Source organism: Ostrea edulis, chromosome 10 (assembly GCF_947568905.1).
Source record: "Ostrea edulis chromosome 10, xbOstEdul1.1, whole genome shotgun sequence".
Lineage (NCBI taxonomy): Eukaryota > Metazoa > Mollusca > Bivalvia > Ostreida > Ostreidae > Ostrea > Ostrea edulis.
Genome location: NC_079173.1, coordinates 21196425 through 21214380, shown reverse-complemented (window position 1 = coordinate 21214380; position 17956 = coordinate 21196425). Strand labels below are relative to the sequence as shown.

General features: G+C 34.5%; 1 protein-coding gene across 1 annotated transcript in view; it reads right to left on the bottom strand.

The window, feature by feature from the left end:
- The window catches only part of LOC125665512 (calcitonin gene-related peptide type 1 receptor-like), a 33995-nt gene extending 32783 nt beyond the window's left edge, over nt 1–1212 (bottom strand). The window contains exon 1 of the mRNA XM_048898164.2: nt 1075–1212. Within this exon, the coding sequence (XP_048754121.2) occupies nt 1075–1134 (60 nt within the window). The 5' untranslated portion in view covers nt 1135–1212. The remainder of the gene's footprint in view (nt 1–1074) is intronic.
- Nucleotides 1213–17956: the final 16744 nt, after the last annotated feature.

Here is a 17956-nt window from a genome sequence, read left to right as displayed (position 1 = left end):
GAAATCCAGGGGACCGAGAATTCTATGTAACCGATGTTGAACCACATTACTGGAGATTTATTTTACTTCAATACAATAGACAGTTCAATATAACCGATTTCAATCTATGTGGAGTAGACTATGATTGCGCATCAATTTTCTAAAGATTTGTGCAATCTTTTCTAACTGCCGGCTACAAGATCGGCCTTGATCCACTTTACTAAACCACCTCTCCCATGTACCTCGTTCATTGACGGCGATTGGTGTTCTACTACAGAAGCTCGGAGCACATGTCGTTACATAATTCACGAAGAGAGCGTCGGTACACTTCTTTTATTAAAATTTTAGATTTTCTAAAATCAATCTGATCCAGTTTCGCTGTAGAACATATTTTTCTAAGTTTTTATTTTTGATAAGCATTTAGTTGAATTTTCCTAAAGTATACATATTTTTTACTGATAAAAAATAGGTTCATTTATCATCGATAACAAAATTACATATGGTGCTGAAACACATTCCCCGACAAGGCATCAAACTTTGCATTCATGGAGCCCTCTGGCTCAAGATACTATATAGTGCCTGTACATTAAATGTAATGCATAAAAACTACCTGTATTAACTCGGCAAGATAGCGCACTGCACAATGGGTATGTGAGGAAAAAGAAAAAAAAATATCAATTGTAGGCAACCGAAATTATCCCGAAAACATAAAAAAAGTACGGGTTATGGACTAATGAGCAAAAGACAAAGTATTGAAAATAAAGAAAAGACATTACATGAATATCAAGGCAATTTAGGAACACACAAGCGCATAGCAACTAAAGATTTTTTGAAACAATCGGTCACAAAGCATGGTATTCGTTTATTGTTTTCTATGGTGTGTATATAGGAAACAGGGGGCCATTATCACTATTTGTCTAATGAAGAATGTCATTTTGAATTTATCTGGAATCATCGTTAGTGCTAGATTTTCTAATTTTCAACCGAAGCATTGCATCTCTCCTATTTATCATTTGAATGTGTCATTAAACTTACTGTAGAAAACCTACTTGCCGGGAGCCTTCGTGAAGTCGGGTTTAGAAGAACATGCCTTACCTGGATTGAGGAGGATATTATAGAAGTCCAAAGAAGAACGTATATTTTAGACGCCCTCATCCTTCTTCGGCTGAATCAATAATGACGGTAGAACCGGAGCACTGTTCACGGAGAATTCCGGACCGGATAGAGATTGTCAGTGATGATGAAACAAAATCAGGAAATTCAACAACAAAGTGGTGATTTAATTTCGCTAACTAATTCTTTTTGCTATAAAACGATAATAAACAAATATATCATTTTCTCCCTTCACATTTTGGTATCTCTGTGCTATACATGAAGGTTCTGAAACACTTGGGTAATGATTACATTACTTGACTATATTCATTTTAAGAGGTTTTCTTTCAGGCTTTGCATCTGACAATTTCGTAATTTTTTTCTGGTATGTAAAGCAAGTACTTAAAAAGCCTAACATTTTGTTTCATTTACTCTCGGATTAAAACGAAACGCAAATCACGATGCTTTTAGAAGCAATGACGGCTCGACCAGCTGTGAGAGGAAAGTGAACACCTACAGCGAAATCGATGTATACGAGTTATAATAAATTGATGTCTCTTTCCCTTCCCCCTCTCTCTACCTTCCTCTACCTTTCTCTCTATCATTTAAAATGACAATTCTAGGAGTGCATCGTATTCATAATTGTTGATATAAAAAGAACATTATTTTTGTAATCATACTGAGATTATTTCTTCAATTCCGTGGTAATAGTATAATATGGAAGTCAGAAGTAACGGTGATCTGGGTTTTTTCTTTTCATTACGATTTCATTATCTATTGAACAGAACATAAGAATACACTTAGTTTTTTTTTTTTTTTTTTTTTTTTTTTTTTTTTTAGAGTTTTATATAAAACGTACTCGTATTCAATAGCTGATGAATAATTCACTTAATTACCACTTTATACGGCTAAATTGATTGCATGGCTCATATGCCTGTAGACAATTTGATCCGCATTAATTATGCGTTGACAATTAAATGAAATGTTCACAAACACAATATAAAAACGGTAGTGATATTTCATACTGATTTTACATGAGAGACCATGGATACAATTTTATAGATAACATATTCTATTTAATCATTACTTATTTCACAAATTTCTATCTTACATATATGATTTGTTATATACATGTAAAAAAGGTTTGAATATCAGAACTAATTGCACGAAAGTTTATGATGGTTATTCGAGTTGACGTTCTAGAAATAAGAGATTTGAGGATACACCAGCTGTTGATGAAATTTACGTGAACTGTTCGGTAAAGTACAGCACAGTTTGTTCCATTATAAAGGCAAGCTATGGCGGTGATCATAACTACCTCCGGACTTCGGGCTACTGAGATCCAACAGGACCAAACTTTTTTTTAACAGCTACATTATATTTCAAAATCAAAATACACTTGTAAAATAAATGTCAGATATAACAAAACTGACTGGTAATATTCATGATATTCGTCAAATAAGAGAGAGAGAGAGAGAGAGAGAGAGAGATTGTAAGCCTAGGATGTGGCCGTCTTCTCTCATTTTCACTGTGGTTTTTTTTTTATTTGGACTTGTGTCTTGTGTCGACAGATGATAAATTACAGATAATCAGAACTAGATGGAGGGGAAGAGCTTAAAAACAGCACACATGTCAATAGATGTTATAAACTTATCGATATGAATGAATATCATTTCGTGATTAAAGCCAACAATAAATTCACATCTTAGTATGGTTTCCTTCATTGTAAATCAATTGTCTGTCAATTGAGACCTCCATATATTCTATTACAGAGCAGTCAGACCCTGTGTTCTTGTGGACAGTAACGCCAAATATCCCGCGTTCCTGTGGACAATGAATGACGCCAAACACCCCATGTTTCTTTGGGAAGTGACGTCAAATTATACCCCTTGTTTCTGTACTTGCGGCAAACTGTGTGCCAGATTAATTGATTGTTTTGCTGTTTTCCACCACACTCAACAATTCTTCAGTTATCTGGTGGCGCCCAGTCTTTATTGGTGGAAGAGAGAACCCAGATACAATGTACCTGGAAAGAGACCACCGACCTTCAGAAAGTACACTGGGAAACTTTCTCACTTACCGGCGCGAGCGGGATTCGAACCCGCGCCGACCAGAGGTGAGAGGCCGTGTGATTTTTGAGCGCGATGCTCTAACCACTAGGCCACGGTGACCCCTGTCTACCAGACGTGTGCAGCAAGTGTGTGCCGCAACTTTGCCGCAAACTGTGAACCAGAGAAAAGAAATTGCATGCTACTAAAAATATACTTACGACAAATATGCCGCAAACTCTGTACCATAAGTGTGCAGCAAGTGCATGCAGCAACTTTGCCGCAAATTATGTTAGGTGGAAAAGCTGTAGGCAAAAATATGCTTGCGGAAAATGTGGTGCAACCATTAGCAACACACTTGCCGCAAATTTGCAGAGACTGTGTGCCACAGAGCACACACATGGCTTTTGTTTTGGTTAGGATGACAGGCATGGTATGAAAATTGTAATCTGTATTGTGTAGTATATATGTGACCTTTCATTATAGGGGATCTAACAGATTGACCTTGGGATCTGCTAGACTGACCTTGTAATAATTTATACAATAGGTGACAGAGACATCATATGGAAAATGTAATATGTATAGGATAAAGCGGAGTAAGTGACCTTTCATTAAGACAGACTGACCTTGGAATCTGCTAGACTGACCTAATAATGATATATACTGTACAATAAGTGACAGAGAATGGTCATATAAAAATCTAAGTGACCTTTCATTAAGGGATCTGACAGACTGACCTTTGAATCTGCTAGACTGACCTAATAATGATATATACTGTACAATAAGTGACAGAGAATGGTCATATAAAAATCTAAGTGACCTTTCATTAAGTGATCTGGTACACTGACCTCGAAATTTGTTCGACTGACCTTATAATAATATATACAATAGGTGACATAGATATCATTTGGAAATTCGAAATTCCTGTGTGTTTAGTGTAAAAGAAGTAAAAGCGACTTTTCATAAAGGATCTGGTAGAATAAACATTCAAGACCAATTAAAGACTACATGTATTATCAAACCGATATAAGACATGTTTTTTTAAGATTATAAATCAAACATTTTTCTTCCAGATTTTAATGGTCATGATATATGGATTTCTTAGAGACTGTCCCCTCTCCCTCCACATACTTTACACATACTTTACACATACTTCACACTACGTTACAATGGTATATTCTTTTCCATTTTACAAGGGAGTGGTATCTCCCTCCGCATTCTCCTTACTTCAGTTTCAGTCGTCGCACCACGCCCATCCAATAGGTGTGTAAACAGTTAGAACCTTTTTGTTGCACAAAACAGCAAGTACTCAGATTAAATCCATGCATTCGTGCTCACAACAAAGGAGGTCAAATTGGTCTATAACTCGGAATCGTAAGGCGTAATGCGGTCAGTCTGCTAGATTACTTTTAACGCCTACCGGACTGACGTCAGAGTAGATTAACAAAATGAAATCATAAATGAAGGTTTATTATTATTATTATTAATCTTTTTTGGTTTATTTTGGTAAAGATAGAGCTAACTCCTCCTTTAAATGATAGTTTATTGTATGAATTTTTCCTGTATAATAATCTTGTGGGGATCTGGGTTACATGTACATGTAGACTAGGTCCTCAGTACCCCTTGCTTGTCGTAAGAGGCGACTAAATGGGACGGTCCTTCGGATGAGACCGCATAAACCGAGGTCCCGTATCACAGCAGATGTGGTACGATTAAGATCCCCCTCCCTGCTCAAAGGCCGTAAACACCGAGCGTAGGCCTATATTTTACAGCCCTTTACCGGCAATGATAACGTCTCCATGTAAATGCAAAATTCTCGATATACAACCAACCAACCTATATGATATGTCTTTGTAAATTGGGTATTATCATGTTTGTATTTCATGTCATCGGAAGACTGATACTTCAACATTACCACGGCTCGGATAGTGATATTGAAGGTGTTAGGACAGAGTCATACGGGATTTGTAATGGTGTTATCAAAAACACTTTTCAGGAGGATACCTTTTATGCATAACTGTCGCAAGATTTTATAACTGTCTAGGCAGCAGTTCAATACTTATTTCGGTTTGATTTGGTTTTATACTGTTTTACGTCACTCTCGAGAATTTTTTCACTCATATGGGGACGTCAATACAATATTTAGTTCATTGTTCCAAACAAACCCCATTTTTTGTAAGGTTGCATGCAGATACATGTATGTCGAGTTCCTTTACTAGGAAAAATATGAAATGTGTCTAGTCCCTTTGGTATGGAAATTTTTACTTTCTACAGCACCCATTTTTGAAGGTATGTCACTCCTATTGAGAGGAATATTGTGAGATGATGACGCTTTACTTTTGTACTTTTATATTGGGTGCTACTTTAGGGAATGGATTTTTCTATATGCTGCTTTCGATTGTCATTTATTTATTTAATAAATGACCATTTTTACCTTTTGCACGTGTTTGACTTATTCCGGGGCAGGCTATAAATATTATATATTGGTTACTTAAGCCTATCCGTTTATTAAACCAAATCAGGAAGGGTTTGGAAAGGACTACATTTTGTGGCGGAAGGATTGTTTAGATAAGAAAATCTATGAGTAAATCATCGAAAACTTGTCCAATGTTTGGTTTTGTATAAAAATATGTCTTGGCCAATGATTAGAAAGAAATAGCTACATGTACAACCCACCCATTTAATGTTCCATTTTAAATCCTCAGGCCCAACATTGCAATTCACATGCAGTTTTTAAAAAACTGACAAAATTCAAGTTATGACTTACAGATCACGAACTTTCAGGAGACGAAACGTATAAGAATCCCCTAGTGTACGAAAGAAAAATACAACAAGATGTTATTCCGAGCAGAATACATGCTATTATACGTTCTTCCATATAGCAATCCTTTAGTAATTCAGTTAAAATAGACTTGTATTAATGTTTACAACCAAAGAGAAATCCATAATATGACGTTGTTTTCGTCTTTTCTTAAGGGAAGATATTCAAATACGGATATTTTTAGTTAATTTTGTTATAAATTATACCACACTCTCACAGTGCCGATTTTGCCTAGAGAGGACGTAATTGCTATTTTAATCATTTCCGGGAGAGGATTTGATTTTAGTCTGGACCAGAATGTAAACATTAACAGCAAAGTGATAGCTGTTCTTCTAGAGTGATATGTACATAAAATGCTATGCGCCCCTAAACTCTCTAATTGCTATAGGGTCACTCGGGCTGATATGACATGTATGATATGAATTTGATCATGTGATAATCTCTATAAAATGCTATGCGCTCTTGTACTCTCTGATTGCTATAGGGTCACTCGGGCTGATATGACATGTATGATATGAATTTGATCATGTGATAATCTCTATAAAATGCTATGCGCTCTTATACTCTCTAATTGCTATAGGGTCACTCGGACTGATATGACATGTATGATATGAATTTTATCATGTGATAATCTCTATAAAATGCTATGCGCTCTTGTACTCTCTGATTGCTATAGGGTCACTCGGGCTGATATGACATGTATGATATGAATTTTATCATGTGGTAATCTCTATAAAATGCTATGCGCTCTTGTACTCTCTGATTGCTATAGGGTCACTCGGGCTGATATGACATGTATGATATGAATTTGATCATGTGATAATCTCTATAAAATGCTATGCGCTCTTGTACTCTCTGATTGCTATAGGGTCACTCGGGCTGATATGACATGTATGATATGAATTTTATCATGTGGTAATCTCTATAAAATGCTATGCGCTCTTGTACTCTCTGATTGCTATAGGGTCACTCGGGCTGATATGACATGTATGATATGAATTTGATCATGTGATAATCTCTATAAAATGCTATGCGCTCTTGTACTCTCTGATTGATAAATTGCAAGAGATTCTCTTACTTATGTTAAATGGATTGATGTGTTATTTTTGTGACTGAAGTCATATTCATGATTTACTTATATACATGTACTATAGCAAATGTTTTCTGTTAAGCCATTAGGCATCATCCAGCCTCATATCACATTACATCCTAGTAGTCCCCGCCGCATTTGATATACATTTATTGCATGATAGTGAGGGAGATTTATTCACCCAAGAAAAATCATAGTTGCCCTCAGGGAATATGATTTTTCTTGGGTGAATAAATCTTCATATCTCCCTCACTATCGTGCAGTAAGTTGTTTATTATACCGAAACATAGGAAGACTACAAAAATGCATTTGAAATTGGAGTCCGCTTATCTATACATTTTACATGTATGTAGCTGAGATCGTCCTAACGGTAACACGTATCACGTTAGAAGTTACAAACAACGAAATACACTGATAAGATAACCAGTTTTTGTATTTCCGTTCTCCTTGACTGCTGATTTATTTGTTTGTTTTTGTATCAACCAAAACCAGGCGATTTAACTGTGTATCAGAGACCCGCATATCTTGTGCCTTACGAACTATGAAAGTAGAATGACTCGGACTTATTGTGATGTCACAATACACTTTGTCTAACTTGACGTTAACTTTATGGAAAATGCACAAGGTTGCCCAAGGGATGAATATGATGGGGAAATATGATGTTTGAGAGGGAGATATGAAGGCTTATCATCCCTGACACGTGACTGTCTAAACCAATCAGATTATGCGTTGCATGAAATTCTCATACTGAGGTATAATAAAACCTTTTGATATATAACATACCGGTATTATTTACCTCGTGATATATAACAAACTGGTATTATCTAGCTCATGATATATAACATACCGGTATTATCTAGCTCATAATATATAGCATACCGGTATTATCTAGCTCATGATATATAACATACTGGTATTATCTAGCTCATACTATATAGCATACCGGTATTATAAACCTCATAATATATAACATATCGGTATTATCTACCTCATACTATATAACATACCGGTATTATCTAGCTCATAATATATAACATACCAGTATTATCTAGCTCATACTATATAGCATACCGGTATTATCTAGCTCATGATATATAACATACTGGTATTATCTAGCTCATGATATATAACATACCGGTATTATCTACTTCATGATATATAACATACCAGTATTATCTACCTCATAATGTATAACATACCGGTATTATCTACCTCATACTATATAACATACCGGTATTATCTCTCTCATAATATATAACATACCGGTATTATCTACTTTATGATATATAACATACCGGTATTATCTAGCTCATAATATATAACATACCGGTATTATCTCGCTCATAATATATAACATACCGGTATTATCTACTTTATGATATATAACATACCGGTACAATATACCTCATGATATATAACATACCGGTATTATCAAGCTCATGATATATAACATACTGGTATTATCTAGCTCATGATATATAACATACCGGTATTATCTAGCTCATGATATATAACATACCGGTACAATCTACCTCATGATGTATAACATACCAGTATTATCTACCTCATAATGTATAACATATCGGTATTATCTACTTTATGATATATAACATACCTGTATTATCTACTTTATGATATATAACATACCGGTATTATCTACTTTATGATATATAACATACCGGTATTATCTACCTCATAATATATAACATACCGGTATTATCTCGCTCATAATATATAACATACCGGTATTATCTACTTCATGATATATAACATACCGGTATTATCTACCTCATGATATATATCATACCGGTATTATCTCGCTCATAATATATAACATACCGGTATTATCTGTCTCATAATATATAACATACCGAAGTTATCTACCTCATAAAATATAACATACCGGTATTATCTAACTGATAATATATAACATACCGGTATTATCTCGCTCATAATATATAACGTACCGGTATTATCTGTCTCATAATATATAACATATCGAACTTATCTGCCTCATAAAATATAACATACCGGTATTATCTACCTGATGATATATAACATACTCGTATTATAAACCTCATAATAAATAACATACCGCTATTATCTACCTCATGATATATAACATACTGGTATTATCTAGCTCATAATATATAGCATACTGGTATTATAAACCTCATAATATATAACATACCGGTATTATCTAGCTCATACTATATAACATACCGGTATTATCTAGCTCATAATATATAACTTATATTATCTACCTCATAATATATAACATACCGGTATTATCTACTTCATGATATATAACATACCGGTATTATCTACCTCATAATATATAACATACCGGTATTATCTCACTCATAATATATAACATACCGGTACAATCTACCTCATGATATATAACATACCGGTATTATCTACCTCATGATATATAACATACCGGTATTATCTACCTCATACTATATAACATACCAGTATTATCTAGCTCATAATATATAACATACCAGTATTATAAACCTCATAATATATAACATACCGGTACAATCTACCTCATGATGTATAACATAACGGTATTATATACCTCATAATGTATAACATACCGGTATTATCTACCTCATAATGTATAACATACCGGTATTATCTACCTCATAATATATAACATACCGGTATTATCCGCCTCATAATATATAGCATACCGGTATAATCTCCCTCATAATATATAACATACTGGTATAATCTACCTCATAATATATAACATACCAATATTATCTACCTCATGATATATAACATACCGGTATTATCTGCCTCATAATATATAACATACCGGTATTATCTGCCTCATAATATATAACATACCGGTATTCGAACCCGCGCCGACCAGAGGTAAGAGGCCGTGTGATGTTGAGCGTGATGCTCTAACCACTCGGTCACGGAGGCCCGTTCGAGACAGAGAGTGTCTATAAAAGTCGGTCTATTGGCATATAAGACAGCTACTTTTACTTTCCTTGAAAACGAGCGTCTACTTCAGAATGACACTGTCTCTCGCAAAACAGCCGTATTTATACTACCCGGCATTTGTTATGCCTTGCGTCATATCGTATTGTCATACAATACAGTCTGGATCACATCAGCTATATTTATAGATAATGATACATCCCATGTCCGATCCCAATTCGTCACAATTTGATCCTAGCCATACTTTAAATCAGACAGAAATTTTTTGGCATAATTCTAACATACAACAACTTCTACGGGCGGATCACAATCAGACAGAAAGTTTTTGACATAATTCTAACATACGACAACTTCTAGGGGCGGATCACAATCAGACAGAAAGCTTTTGACATAATTCTAACATACGACAACTTCTACGGGCGGATCACAATCAGACAGAAAATCTTTGGCATAATTCTAACATACAACAACTTCTAGGGGCGGATCATAGCTATACTATACACTGTAACTTCCAAGGAACCGTACTACTACATCCAAACTCTGAACAAAGAAAAGTAACTATCTTGTAACATTTATTCAATGAATAAAACATAGAAATTACAACATATAAATCAATGAAGCAAGATTGATGAGTTCAATTAACACACATTATAGGTGGATGTAATGATACTCAACTGCAAAAAAGCATGTTTTGTATCTAGCTAAAGTCTGTGGAATACCTATTGCGCCCAATCCCTCATCTGAACTTTTTTCATTATCCATTGTCATGCATGTTTGAGAAAACGTATTATAAATGTCATCCAAATCGCTTTGAAAATAAAAAAAGTCATTGTCACCAATTTCCATGTCGAATCTTTTGACAACTGCAAACTGATAACGTCACATCACGTGTCCTTTTGCAATGATATGAAAATTCATGACACAAGACATTTACATATTCTTTCTTCCGTTTGTATAGAATTTATTGTACAGAGGGTCGCTGCGTGACTCGACTACCACGCCCCTCTGTACAATCCATTCCATACAAACAAACAAAAAGTATTGTAAATGTACATTAAAATTGATGCTTTGGGGGAAGGGGAAGCAATGTCATATGATGCAGCATGGCATACACGCAAACATGTCACAAACAACTATTATAAAAAAAATATTAAAATGTGTTAAAATGTAAACATCCATAGTAAACGTATGCAATGATATGTCAAAAATCTAATACGAGTCAACACAGTTGACGAAAACAAAGTGGTTTACAAGATACATAAATGCAAAATGGGTTTTACAATGCTTCGTAATAAACAAGGCTTAATTAGCTTTCTCTGTTACTAATTCGTCTCCGGTGTTGATACCTCACGATCCACTTATACGAGTTGCTAAACCTTAACAATTTTGCCCAGAGGTGTTGTTTAAACCTTACAATCCTTTCCGAAGATGTTGTTCAAACCTCATAATCCTTTTCGAAGGTGTTGTTCAAACTTTATAATCCTTTCCGGAGGTACCCCTATATTGTTCAAACCTCACAATCCTATCCTGAGGTATTTGTTCAAACCTCACAATCCTACCCTGAGGTGTTTGTTCAAACCAAACAATCCTACCCAGAGGTGTTGTTCAAACCTCACAATCCTACCCAGGCGTTTTCAATTCATCGAAGTTATATGAAAAATCTTTCAAAATCTTTTCACGTACGTTAACAATAGGGCATGATTTCTCATATCAATATGCAATCTTCCCCAAGTAGGGCAAATTGAAGTTTGTTCAAATCATGATTTTGTATTCTTATAGGATTTATGAGATAAATAACTATTCTTTATTTTCACTGCTTCATAACTTTAAAGGTCAAGTGTAATAAAAATAGATTTGAAAATAAAGTTTATAATTCATTAAAACCCGTTTTGAAAAGTTTATTGATGTGTTTATTTATTTTTTTTTAAATCCAGGTAAATGCGCAAAATACCTATTCCAAAATCGTTGTTTATAGAAACGAATGAAGGGATTGTCATCCTTTCTTATGACGTCATCTGAGACAATTGTAGTTGTTTACGCCTGTATATCATCGTTTTAATTTCTGTGAGAAATTGCCAGTTTTAGCAACACCGTGGATAGTGACGATGAAATACCGTAGATACACTTGAGTTTAGGGATTCAACCTTTATAATGTTTGTACCTACACCCGTTTCGAAACCATCAGATAGTAATATTTATATGATATATACATTTATATGTTCGACAAATATCTCATTGGAATCTCATTTAGAAATTATTTACCGGGCCAGTCCATAGAAAATTGGGAATAAAAATGTTCTATCAAAAGATAACCTTTGTATTTTACACAATCGAGTCTAATCAAAATCAGACTTCATAGATACTCGCAGTATAGGCCTACTCTATTGTAGCGATTGTGAGCGTATTTAACTAGATTGACTCTCACGTTTGTATTTTTTTTTATTATGAGATTTATTTGTATGAGATTGATCAGATTCAAATTATAATGTGTTTAGCTAGATATATATTTAACTGAAAAATGCCTTTTTGAAAAAAGAACAAAAGACAAAAGAAAAAACTTATTGTGCACAACGTTATTTGTACACCCCCCCCCCCTTTAAAAAAAAAAAACAAAAAAAAAACCCATCTACATGTAGATACAATATCATAAAATGTAAATTAGGCCTATTAGTACATGTAATTTCTTCATAACACACGTCAAATGCGAAATTGATACATTACAGCACAAAGTTAACGAATTGTAGCATTTTGAGGTGTGAAATTTTGCCTTAATGATTCATGATATATATGTAGCACATTAGGAATGTAGCATATTAGGAAAAGGAAAAACTTGTACTTGTTTTCATAATGAACTTGAAAAAAAAAAAGCTTTGGAAATTGGACTGACCTCGCAATAAATAAGTTTTTATCAAAATGGGTTTTTAAAATCAAATTCATTTCCATTTTTACTATATTTTATTTTTTCAATATATATATAGTGAAGAAATGAAATGATGACTATGAGTCCCTTATAAATATAGTATGAGTACGACAATATTCGAAAGATATTTCATTTAATAAAAGAAATAAAATCAATTCGAACTAGGTAATGGGTGACATTAATTTTTAAGTGCAATCGCAAACCCATTGAATACAATGTCGCATTAAAGCATTCAGTGGTGGATGTAGAGAGGGGTGGATTGCGTGCACCCTCCCCCCCCCCTTTTGGGTTGAACTTTTTATATAATTAAAATACATCCCTCCACTTGTTTTGTAGAATGTCCAGTTAATCATCACTTTGCACTTTGTTTGGAGTCAAACAGGATGATGGAAACCTGATCCTCGTTAATTAAAGTGTCACTCACAAATCTCAGTGTCTCTTTTCAGTTCTTCGAAATTTAGGATCTTTTGGGAAAAGAAATATACTTAATCCCTGTCCCGATTTCACATTGCAGTTCAAAGCAGCGCATTGTACCATAAATACAGGACTTTTCTATGTAAACACTATAAAACCCTATCAATGCAGTCGAAAGTTGTCTCAGATGACGTCATAAGCTACGAGCGATAACTTACGTCACAACACATTTATCGATCGCTCAGGTAAAAGTTTGATAGCGCCGTGTAATTCACGCCAAGTGATTTTTATCAAAATTGCCATGGAAATTAATCCATAAGTGTACGACAGACATTTTTCTGTTTAAAACTCAAGTTTTAGGAAAATCACCGTACTTGACCATTAAAGAGCATTTCTCTTTCTTTTTTGACCTTGCCGTATCAAATGTTCAAAATATTAAGTTTAGAATGCGTCAGATAGTGAACCATCTAATTATTCATATTACGTGAAATAGCACACCCGTTCAATGTTCAAGATGTATCAAAAAGGGCAACCTCTGAATTTTCGAAATTTGTCAAAAAATACACTCTCATAATGCGTGAAAGAGCGCACCCGTTCAATGTTCAAAATGTATTTTAAAAAGGACACCCTCATATTGTGTCAAATAGCACGCTCCTTCCATGTTTATGGAGTGCATTAATTGTCTTAATCGGATATTTGAGAAGTACATATTGATGAGCATTTATGTCGTTGTAGTGAACATGATATCATGAGCTCTCAGTGCATTTTCATACTTTAGCGTTGCACACATAACTAATGAAAAAAAGGCATTGCAAACTGTTCAAGACTGTCATTACATACGACAAGAAACACAACTCCAACTAGTAATCCTAATTGTTCGCGAACAATTAGAGGGCTTTCCACCTACAATGATTTAAAAAAAGATATTTAAGAATATTTAAGATGATGTACGAAACTCAAAATAAACAAGAAAATTTAATTAATAATTTTCACGATGACCTTGACCTTTGACCATGACCTCATTTTGAAGGTCAAAGGTCATCGGTCTTAATGCAAGTGATCCCATGTCTCTATCTATATTAATGTAAAAGCTATAAGCTTAAAAAATGTTAATCAAGACATTCAGGGGCAATAATTTGTTTAGGGGTTTTCGGTTACTTTCAGTTAGCTTATCAATGCTAAAAATACTTTGAATGACCTTGAAAATGGGGGGAAAATTGATGATGACCTTGACCTTTGACCTCATTTTGAAGGTCAAAGGTCATCGGTCTTAATGCTAGTGGTCCCATGTCTCTATCTATATTAATATAAAAGTTATAAGCTTAGATAATTATATTGGAGACTTTCAGGGGCAATAACTATGCTTAAGGGTTTTCGTATCCCTTTGATTATTTTTTCTTTGCAAGACGGTTTTACTGTGCATTCATTAGCGAAGGTTTCGTGTGTCTATGACTTTCCATTAAGTAGGAGTAGCGATAACAAGGTTTTCGACGCGAGTCTCCGAAATTCACAGGAGGGTCAAAGTTCAAAGTTGAAATGCATACTATCAAAACCAATCAAGAAGTCAATACTTACCCATATAATATTTCAACGCTATCTTAAGCAGGAAATAGAGTATAAAAAGTGCTATTTTTTCCATTTTTCTGATTACCTTGACCTTTGACCTTGACCTAATTTTCAAGGTCAAGGGTCACCGATCCTATTCCAGTTGGTCCCATATTTCTACGACAAACCGTTCTCAAGCCTGACATGTTTTACGAATAAATCGCAAAACATAAAGAGGCATTAACTCCCTTTAGGGGACACCGAATCCCTTCATTTTAAATTCTTCGCTTTTACTAATTACTCTCTATGTTTTAGAAAAGGTTTCATCCTCCTATCGTTTACGGTTACAAAGTAGAAGCGCTAACAATGATTTCTGCGAAAGGTCCAATAACTCCGTAAGGGGTCAAAGTTCAATTACGTTGGGTGAAATGTATTTGTTTCTCAAGAAGTACTATTGGATGGACTCTAAAGTTTTTCGATAAGTCTTAAGACGAACATATTTTTTGACGGCAGGAAAATAATAATAATAATAACTAGTAATCCTAATTGTTCGCGAACAATTAGAGGTCTTTCCACCTTTTCAGACATTCAAACAATGTCTCTGAATACAAAAAAATGTGTACTTTATATGCTTTAGATGGTATAAAAATTGCTTATTTTCAAAGTTTCTAGATGACCTTGACCTTTGACCTTGACCTAATTTTCAAGGTCAAAGGTCAGGGATGTCACTTCAGTTGGTCCTGTCTTCCTACAACAAATACTTTAGGAGTTGTAAATTTCTACGCTAAATTTAAAATTTTTAAGGGCATTAATTCCCGTTAGGGATCAACGAATCATCAAAAACAGGAAGTCATCTTTTACAATTGATCAGGCAATAAGTTTAGTGAACATTTCGTGTTCATCCCATTTACGGTTTCCTTACTGTAGTGATAACAATGGTTTTTACGCAAGTCGCTGTAAATCGAAGAAAGGTCAAAGTTCAGAGTCGTAATGCAATGCATTGACTTAAGTTGGTTCTTGACTTATTGTGCATATTATACCTAATCTGTACTTTATATGCTTTAGACGGTGTGAAAATTGCTTATTTTCAAAGTTTCTAGATGACCTTGACCTTTAACCTTGACCCAACTTTCAAGGTCAAAGGTCAGGGATGTCACTTCAGTTGGTCCTGTCTTCCTACGACAAATACTTTAGGAGTTGTAAATTTCTACGCGAAAGCGAAAACTTTCAAGGGCATTCATTCCCGTTACGGATCGAGAAACCATCAAAAACAGGAAGTCATCTTTTACAATTGATCAGGCAATAAGTTTAGTGAACATTTCGTGTTCATACCATTTACGGTTTCCATACTGTAGTGATAACAATGGTTTTTACGCACGTCGCTGTAAATTCAAGAAAGGTCAAAGTTCAGAGTCGTAATGCAATGCGTTGGAATAAGTTGGTTTGTGACTACTTGTGCATACAACACTTTTTCTGTACCTTCAATGCTTTTAACTGTATGAAAAGTGCTTATTTCTAAAGTTTTCAGATGAACTTGACCTTTGACCTTGACCTGATTTTCAAGGTCAAAGGTCAAGTATTCCATTCCAGTTGGTTCCGTCTTTCTACGACTTATATTTTAAGAGTTTTGAATTTTTCCGTAAAAATCGTAAACTTTCAGGGCCATTAACTCCCTTCAGGGATCACCGAAAACTTAAAAGTAAACACTACAACGCTTCAGCTTGATCGACTAAAGAATTTAGTGAAAGTTTCATGCTCTTATCATTTACGGTTTTCGAGGTGAACCGATAACAAGGGTTTTTTGCGTAAAGTCCAATAAGTTCGTTAGGGGTCAAAGAACAAATACGCAGGGTGAGATCTGAGCATGTTTCGAGATGTCAAATATGATGGTCTAAATTGTTTTTCGATAAGTCTTAAAACGTCAAGAGCTTCTCGCGGCGGAAAGAAAAGAAGACAAATAATAATAATGATAATAATAAACAGAACAATAACAAAAGGTCTTTCCACAGAAAGATGGAAAGACTTAATAACTAGTAATCCTAATTGTTCGCGAACAATTAGAGGGCTTTCCACCTACAATGATTTAAAAAGAGATATTTAAGAATATTTAAAAGACTTTGAAAATAAAAAATAATTTTTTTACGATGACCTTGACCTTTGACCTTGACCTCATTTTGAAGGTCAAAGGTCTTAATGCAAGTGATCCCATGTCTTTATCTATATTAATAATGTGAAGGCTATAAGCTTAAAACATGTTAATCAAGACATTCAGGGGCAATAATTTGTTCAGGGGTTTTTGGTTACTTTCTGTTAGCTTCTCAATGCTAAAAATACGTTGAAAGACCTTGAAAATGAAAAAAAAAAATTTGATGATGACTTTAACCTTTGACCTTGACCTCATTTTGAAGGTCAAAGGTCATCGGTCTTAATGCAAGTGATCCCATGTCTCTAACTAAATTAATATAAAAGTTATAGGCTTAGATAATAATATTGGAGACTTTCAGGGGCAATAACTATGCTTAAGGGTTTTCGTATCCCTTTGACTATTTTTCTTTGCAAGACGGTTTTACTGTGAATTCATTAGTGAAGGTTTCGTGTCTCTATGACTTCCCATTAAGTAGGAGTAGCGATAACAAGGATTTCGACGCAAGTCTCCGAAATTCAGAGGAGGGTCAAAGTTCAAAGTTGAAATGCATACTATCAAAACCAATCAAGAAGTCAATACTTACCCATATAATATATCAACGCTATCTTAAGCAGGAAAGAAAGTATAAAAAGTGCTATTTTTTCTCTTTTCTGATGACCTTGACATTTGACCTTGACCTAATTTTCAAGGTCAAAGGTCACCGATTGTATTCCAGTTGGTCCCATGTCTCTACGACAAACCATTCTCAAGTTCGACATGTTTTACAAATAAATCGCAAAACATAAAGAGGCATTAACTCCCCTTAGGGGACATTGAATCCCTTCATTTTAAATTCTTCGCTTCTACTAATTACCCTCTATGTTTTAGAAAAGGTTTTATCCTTCTATCATTTATGGTTACAAAGTAGAAGCGCTAACAATGATTTCTGCGAAAGGTCCAATAA